This window comes from Phoenix dactylifera, unplaced genomic scaffold, assembly GCF_009389715.1.
Source record: "Phoenix dactylifera cultivar Barhee BC4 unplaced genomic scaffold, palm_55x_up_171113_PBpolish2nd_filt_p 000146F, whole genome shotgun sequence".
NCBI lineage: Eukaryota > Viridiplantae > Streptophyta > Magnoliopsida > Arecales > Arecaceae > Phoenix > Phoenix dactylifera.
Window position 1 is genome coordinate 733,417 of NW_024067700.1, and position 8,548 is coordinate 741,964.

Sequence of the window (8,548 nt, forward strand, 5' to 3'; positions counted from 1 at the left end):
ATTGTCTCCTTTGGACTCTTTTATGACAGTTGGATGATTATAATATATGTGCATTGTATGTTGATGATGAATGCCCTGGTTTTAGTTGTTTTATTGATGAAGATAAGAACATCACTATACAACATCCTGTTTTCCTTGCACTTTTACTGTGTTGCATTGGTGGTAGGTGATATCCTGGAATCACGAAGAAAAGGATTGAGAACTGTGGTTCTTATTTATATATATATATATAGTACTTGACTTCCTCTCAAATCAAACTAAACAAATTCTTTTTTTTAAAAGTTAGATCTAATATGTCCTTGTTATCCTTTTGAGGGAAAAGAAGAAGACCAATCAATATCATAATTACCGAAATTCAAATAATTGGAGATATGCTACCAAGTACTCAAACTCAAAACCTCAAATTGCTTAGTAAAAAGTGGGAAACCCACTTGTAATATATATTTGTTTCTTAAGAGAAAATAAGGGAGACCTATCAATATTATAATTAAAAAAATCAAATACTTGAAAATAAATTTTCTAGGCTACCAACAATTCAAATCAACCAATGGCTTAGGTACTCTTTTTTTATTTTATTTTGAAAGTAGATCATAATTGTCATCATTTTTCTTTAGATTTGGAGCTAAAATATAGGAGTTCCATCTATGCTATAAATACACTACATTCTCATCAAAAAATCAACCCTAGAATTCATGTTTCTTAGTAATGTGATCACCGTGACAAGAGCCAACTCTTGCCAAGCCAAAACATCTTATGCAACAAATATCCATTTATAGCTTAACACATAAAAGTCCAACAATTAAGTTCAAATCCCAAATTCACATTTTTTATTTTTTTTAATTTGTTGAATGTGCATCGCCTGACTGTGTACTGCTTACTGATGAATATTATGTTTTAAAAACTACATATCGATTTATTTAGAGGTGTATGTTAACTTATTAGATGATTAATTTATTTGTTATATATAATCTAGTCAAATAATATATATTATAAAATAAAGAAAAAAAAAGATACTGTATTTTTTTAATCACAGAACAAACTGGTAACCAAAAAAAATAATTTTTAAATTTTTTTAAGGTGGATATCAAAAAAATATGATAACCTAAAAAGTTCATCGTATTTTTTTTATTTCGTACCCCTTTTTTTTGGGTGAAATTTCGTACCCGTTTTTGTTCCAATAACTTCCGTTTAGCCGGGGGCGACCGTGCTGGCCACCACGTGTACGCTTACCGTGCTAGACACGTAGACGTCTTCTTTCCGAGCCTCCAGCCTCGAAGTCCGAACCAGAACTCGGTAACCCCCTCTCATGCTATAAATATCACCCATTACCGCTGGCAACCTTGGGCGTGTCTTATCATATCCAGATCGCTAAATCCGCAGATAATTTGCAGAAATTCCGGCAAGGTAAAAATTACTGGTCAATAAAGTCTCAGCGAATTTAATTGTCTGTCTCATGTTCGATTTGATATCCAAACGTTAAACTGCTGCTAGATCTGAACAATTTAACCCTGAATACTCCATAAACCTTCATAGGAGAAAAGAGGGGTTTCCGCTTGTTAGATATTGGCAGCTCTTGAAGGATTTTTATAAGGTTTAAAGATCTGGAATAGATCGGATCTGAGGTCATGGAATCGATCTATGAATTCATGGGCTGTCGCATTTGGCCATTTGATCCTAAATTGCAGCTTTTGTGCTTGAATTTTCTTAAAATAGCAAAATATTTGTAGATCTGCACATAATGATTGTGTTCTGCCTTGCCTGTTTCTATTTTGAGAGATTACTTGTCTGATTTATGCTGTTATTTACTGTTTACACTCTGTTTGGTTATGTAGTTTCAGCTGAGCAAATTTTAGTTGGTTATAGGATAGATTCTCTGTTTTAAGTCAACTAAAATAGTAAATAGTTTCTGTATTTAGTTATTTGGTTAGCTGGTTTGGAATAATTTCTATTCTCAGATCCTGTAACATTCACAACTTTTTAGAGTTATAATTTGGGTGAGGGAAGTCTGTCTCAGGATCTTATATATGCTTTTTAAATCCCTGAATGAGGCAGATCTCTTGGAAGTGTTAGAAGCACGAATACGGTTTGTTTCAGTCTGCTATCATAGTAATGGGATTGTGGGCATGAATTTATTCTTATTTTCTTTGGTTTGTTTGTTTTGTTCAAGAATTTGTGTAGTTCAGTTTAATCAATGGTTTACATTAAATATGTCCATCTATATAGTTTTAGGTCTAAGGAATTCCTTTTTTCTCTTACAAAAGCATATTTGATCAGAGATATTATTTTATTGTCTTAAATTCTGTTCTAAATCTAATCTGTTCCCCTTAGCGCAAAGGATATCATCTCATAACGGGCGAATTGGTTGGTTATAGAGATATTGGACCATTGTTTGTTTATGATTTGTTGTGTCTGGCTTTCTGCATAATTATCTATCATGTTTCCTGTGTCCATAGATGCACTATGCAGTTGTATTTTATTTATTGGTTGTTAGCTGCTGCTATGGGCAATCTAAAAATGATGCATCTTAGGAATTTTCCTTTTGAGACTATACTACATGTGATAGTTGCATGGATATCTCTTTGAGATATGGTTTTTTATTAACTAGAAATGCTAATCTTAGTCTGCATTTGAATATTCTTGGATCTTCTAAGACTCTAATACATCATGTATGTTCCTTTACTTGATCAGATTAAATGGTGTAAATTGCAAGCAGGTTCATCATAAATCATTTCTTTATTCGCTCACATCAAAAACTTCTGAAAGTTTTCGCTTATGTAGCTGTTTTACTTGCATTGCATATATAATATATTAAAAAAAGAAATAAAAAGTTTAGGCATAAGTTGCGAGTTATTCATAGAGCATTTGAGGAACTGCATCATTTCACAGGATCATACTTTTGGTGAGACATCATGGTGATGTCTAGGTTTTTAACTGTTTTCAAAATTATGGAACTAGAATAGCTCTTACAGCATTCAGTGTTCTTTCTTTTAAGCTTTTATTTTGTAGCACCTACTAAATCATTTTATTTCTTTATGTTCCATTTAATAGAAACAGTTGCTGAGTGGGTAAAGATCAATGAGCACCATGGCAGTATCATCTGGGGCAGCAGCAAGGTCTGCGCTCAACCCAAATGCTCCGCTTTATATCCCCACAGCATTTCAGCTGGTGGAGGATTTCTCCCCTGAGTGGTGGGAGCTGGTGAAGACAACCACATGGTTCCGGGATCACTGGCTCCAGCAGCACCAGGAGCAAGAAACTTTTGATGGCGATGATGAGGAAGATGTTGCAAATCTGCTTCCAGACTCTTTCGATCTTGGCCTCATGGATGAGTTGTCCATTCTCGAGGCAGAATTTGAAGCAGCAGCTTACTACCAAACTGTGGGTGCTGAAGAACTGGTTTCTGATATTCAGAAGAAAGAGAAGCTAAAGCCTGGTAGGTAGTTCTGCTTTATGAAATGCATTGTAACATGTTCAAGTCTAGATGCTGCCATATGTGATTACTAGAGTATTATGCATTTATATAATTGTTGGCTTGGGTAGTGGTGTTCTAATACTTATGCTAATCTCTGGATATAGGCTTGGAGAGTGATGCAGAGACAGTGATCAGGAGCCTGAACTTGAAATCACCAAAGAATGGCGGGGTTAGACCTGTTGTGGAACCGGCCATGTATCGGGAGAAGGCATTGCAGTGCGTGAGCCCAAAGTGCAGCCCTTGCCGCATCATTCATCAGCCCCATTGAGAACTTACGGCTGCTGCCTTTGCGGTGGTGGAAAGCAGTCCATGTCTAGTGTCTCGATGCAACTTTAATGTACCTTTGTATGGGACTAAAATGCAGCACATAGTATTGTCCAGTTCTTGTTCAGGCACTGTGTTCATCCAATTTAGCTCTGAGAAAGAAAACAGAAAAGTATGTAATGTAAAATAGAGAAAAAAAAGTTGTAGTTTAGTTCAGGAAAAAGAAGCCCCATCATGTGCAATTTTTGTTGGATATTTTTCCATTGCTGCAAATGTTCATGAGACTGTCTTTGAGGACTCCCCCATCCCCACCTAAAAAGAAAGAAGAGTGGGAAAAGCCCTAAATGCATGTTGGAATTTTTTGTATGCCCATTCTTTTCTTCTCTGAGGCCAAATTTAAGGCTGATGTGATATGCAGGTAACCATGTTGCTACGTTACATATCATTAATCAATATAAGTTCTTTTAGGAAATGTACCATTTGTCATCTCTTTTTCAAAAAGAATCTTTTTTAAATGCAATAATCAATCAAGTTTTTTTTTATATTATTTTCTCTTTCATTTTGCAAGGACGAAATATTTTATTAGGATGCTTGTGTATTGCTATGATGATTGTTCTCAAATCTCAATCCACATAGCCAAGAAGAGAAGGGCAGAGAAGATAAAGGGGATATCCTTCCTCTCTCTTGGATGTACCAGGGAGGAAAAGAAAGAGAACAGAGAAAGGGAAGGGAGCATTACTTCAGGTAGAAGGATTTCTTAAAGATCCACACAAGTGTTTTCTCTTCATTTCTCTCCCGTTTTCTTCTCAATAATTATCAAAATGAAGGATCTTGACTCTCATAAATTTGCATCTCCAAATCATTCAAATCCAAATCAAGATGACCTGGAATTTATGAATAGCTCTTAATCCACTCCCTACCGTTCATCATTCTCTCTGTTGCTGCCAAAATTTGTAGACAATTCAACATAAAGGGAGGTGGACAAGACAAGGCTTAGGCAAGCCAATAGCAAAGCACTACAATTAGAAGAGTGTATATATCTCAGCAGCAAAGAAAGATCCCTCTCATATTAATTACTCCATCAGCACTAGCAACAGGGCACATGTTCTCGAGAAAATAATCCCCATAGCATCCATAAGTTTTATCAGAATCATAAGCAATTAACAATCTTCTTCACATACCGCAGATTATCCGACTTTAGGTATGGACGGTGGCCAGCAGCCTTCGGCGCAAATTACAGATGACCTCAACTTTAGGTATCTAACTAAATATGAAAGTGATGAGAAGAAGCACCTCAAAAGGAGACATCCACTGGTGTATAAACCCCCATCTACTTTATCTCCAAAGTGGCAGAGAGCTTTTTGCAATATGTTTTGGGACACAAATCTCCAAAGAGATATGCACAACTAAAAGCAAATGAAAAAGAGAAACCCTTATCCTACCTCAAAAGAACAAGCTTATCTTCCTGGATTGAGCTTGTACGAGTTAAGCACAGGTGGACAAAACTTGTCCACCATACTGCATCATTGTCGTGTAAACTCTTTCAAAATGGATCATTTGTTGTTCAAGTTATTCAGTGCCTATAAATAATCTAATGAGTAGCCAATAACGCAGCGCTATTTAACCATAGCATGGCAGCCTTTCCATCAGCTATAATGCAAATAGCAGTGAAGAAAAGAGTCATTTAATCCATAATCACCTTTCAAGATACGGCATAAATCCTCGAGCGCAATATGAGGCATCAGATAACAAATGATGGTGTGCCGAAGAGTACGTGAGTTGCTGACTTCTTTAATTCTTAACCAACGTGCTTTTAGTTGTTCTACTTGTAACAAGATCAACCAGAAGGGGAGCTCGCTGATCATTTTTAGAAGAGAGCTTGCTGACTTCTTAACTTTGCTTAAGATCACTTTTGCATCAAATTACGCCCTCAATACCCCGGCACAAAGTAAAATGTGAAGACCGTTCAGCACTTTTAATCACAGAGTCTACAATTGGACACTCCTAGATTTGATGGCGGCCTTCTCTTTGCTAAGTGATACTCCTAGAAACTCCAAAGCCTCTACCCAAGCCCTCCCAAACTTGGCTGCTGGATATCCAAATGCGTCTATTTGTCGAGTAACCAATTGACCCCAATATGGGTGGCCTAGACCATGCACATTTGGTGGATCATAATGATTGAAATGAGTCAAAATGACTGGAATGAGTCAAGAAAATGACCAAGTTAATTAAATAAATAATTTGCATGGACGAATTCGTACTCAAAACCTCCAGCAAATCTGAGCTCTAATATTATGTCGAGTAACTAATTGATCCTAAAAGTTTAAGCTGATAGGAAGGGGATCAACAATGTATATTAGGTTTAACACTATTTCGATCATCACCAACAATTTTCAAGTTATGTTGCTGCCTTTTCCGACAGCAGCCTCCTTTGCCTTGTGCATAAACTCTAAGCTCAAGGCTACTGTCACACCCCCACCTCCGCGGGGCACGTGCGGCACCCAGTGACCACGTGGGGGCCACATGAGGGGAGACTGCGGGGCTTCCCTGCCAGATATTGTCTGGTTCCGGGGCCCACATGCATGCCGCGCGCACCGCTCAGATTCCCCCCCGGTTTTGTTTTCCACCCAAAACGCGTCTGCATGATTTGAAGATACCCGCCTCATATGCCCAGGCTCCGGATCGAGTCTTTCCGATGTGGGACTATTGGGCCTCATACCCTTCCCACCATCGAACATGAGCCGTCCTTGGCTTTGATGCCAAATGTCACGCCCCCGTCTTCGCGGGGCACGTGCGGCACCTAGTGCCCACGTAGGGGCCACATGAGGGGGGACCGCGAGGTTATCCTGTCAGATACTGTCCGGTTTCGGGGCCCGCACGCACCGCTCAGATCCCTCTCCGGTTTTGTTTTCCACCCAAAATGCGTTTGCAGGATTTGGAGATACCCACCTCATATGCCCAGGCTCCGGACCGAATCTTTCCAATGTGGAACTATTGGGCCTCACAACTACATCTATTGCTCACCATGCCCACAATAGTACTGCAGCCAAAGATTCATATTGCCCACAATTCTCCTCTGCTTCATCACTCACCAGTCGCCCTCTTTTAATAACTGCAATTATTTTTATTAGGATCCCTAAATTGCCTCAAGTCCAAGTCCTTCCTTCACTGTTAACTACAAGTATATTATGCAGTGGACCTACTGAGTGCCTAAGAAAACTTGGATGATGGCATCGGTAACAATTGCAGACATAGTAGAATTGGATGTACCTGGTCTTTTTCTTCAGCTGTCTTCCTCCTCTTATGCACTTGAATAGTATTCCTGTTTTCATTATCCTATAGACTATGAAGTGCAGACAGTAAGACAATCAGAAGATTCCTGTTTCTTGTTTTTTTACTGGATCCATGGCTCATTTAACTTTCAAGGCCAAATTTAGTTTAGTAGCACTCGGCGGATATGTTTATTTAGACTTTCCGCTGAGCTTTAGAAACAGATTGTCATGTAGCATTCTGCCAATTAACTTATATTCATCTGATTTATACTATATAGAAAACCAGCAAAAGGGCCTTGTTCCAGCCATCTATCTTTCAAAATTCCTGAACTTCCATTCCCAATTAACCATAAAATTTCCAACATAATGCCAATGCCAATAAGTTGTAAGAGAATCACAGGATAAATGGCAGCCTTCCCAACTTGCATACCATTTAGTTGTGAGGTTATACAAAGTGCTAATGCTTTGGCTAACCATAAACCTTCAAAAATCGCTGGTTGTTTCAATGTTTTATGCATTTGTTGGCCGTATAAATCTTCAAAATCATGCAGCCAAATATTCAAGGGATTACCAAAGCATATTCAAGGGATTATCAAAGCATAATTCTGAAATCTATTGTCATATATTTTTTATTAAATGATTACCAGAGTATATTCTTCGGATATTTTAAGGGATTACCAAAACATATTTCAAGGGATTATCAAAGCATATTCCCGAAATCTATTGTCATATATTTTCTATTAAATGATTACCAGAGTATATTCTTGGGATATTTGTGGAATCTACTAAAATAACGTTAAAAGTATATATAGACCTTCTCACCATTATAAGTTGAGAGAGAATTTCTTTACCCGTTTTTTTTTTCCTACAGTACTTAACTTACAGAAATCATTAATTTCCAATATCCAGTGTGAATTTCTTTATTCGTCCACACTAAAGAGCCTTTTGATGTCCCGTCCTCTTCTTAAAAAAGAAGAAAAGAAATCACCTAATGTGATTAAGACTTACCTTATCCTGGAATAAGGAAAGTGGCAAGAGCTTTTCAATGATCATTGTTGTCATGAGCCTCTCGGACAAGCTGTTGATAGCTTCTTCAAAAAAAAAAAAAAAGGCATGGTTCTACAGCTGAAAGAATTGATATCTAGCCGACGCTGCCTTACACTCCAGTCTTCAGTGACCATCAGCCTTGTAAATATGCTTCTCTTCCCAGCAACTTCAGCACCAAAGAATCTTTCTAATGCTGACACTTTTAATTCTTCATCACCACCCTTGTGACACCCACCAATATTAAATCACCAATACAACACTTACTTCATTTGTGCTCCAACTCCTACGCCCCATGTTGCATGTATATTAACAGGCCGTCTGCCTGCTTTGCCTATTAAACCAACCCCCCCGCCTAAGTCCCCACTGTAAGAGCTCATGTTGACCAACCAAGATTCTATTTCATTTCCCACTTTCCCTTCATCTCATGCTACAAATCTTTTGATTCTTGTGCCCTAACGTTGTCGTTACTCCTCCACTTTCATTCCTTGCTACT

General features: G+C 38.0%; 1 protein-coding gene across 1 annotated transcript; it reads left to right on the forward strand.

Annotated features, from left to right (window-relative positions):
* Nucleotides 1–1,273: 1,273 nt before the first annotated feature.
* LOC103705601 (protein EARLY RESPONSIVE TO DEHYDRATION 15) lies at nucleotides 1,274–4,208 on the forward strand. Its single transcript, XM_008789373.4, has 3 exons — nucleotides 1,274–1,404; nucleotides 3,049–3,433; nucleotides 3,577–4,208. The coding sequence occupies exons 2-3, from the start codon at nucleotides 3,076–3,078 to the stop codon at nucleotides 3,738–3,740; spliced, it is 522 nt and encodes a 173-aa protein (XP_008787595.1). The 5' UTR covers nucleotides 1,274–1,404; nucleotides 3,049–3,075; the 3' UTR covers nucleotides 3,741–4,208.
* Nucleotides 4,209–8,548: the final 4,340 nt, after the last annotated feature.

Bases quoted from the DNA above. Each gene is read 5' to 3' on its own strand.
- LOC103705601 (XM_008789373.4), top strand. From the start codon at position 3,076: ATGAGCACCATGGCAGTATCATCTGGGGCAGCAGCAAGGTCTGCGCTC. The intron at 3,434-3,576 runs GTAGGTAGTTCT...CTCTGGATATAG, and splicing joins GAAAGAGAAGCTAAAGCCTG to GCTTGGAGAGTGATGCAGAG.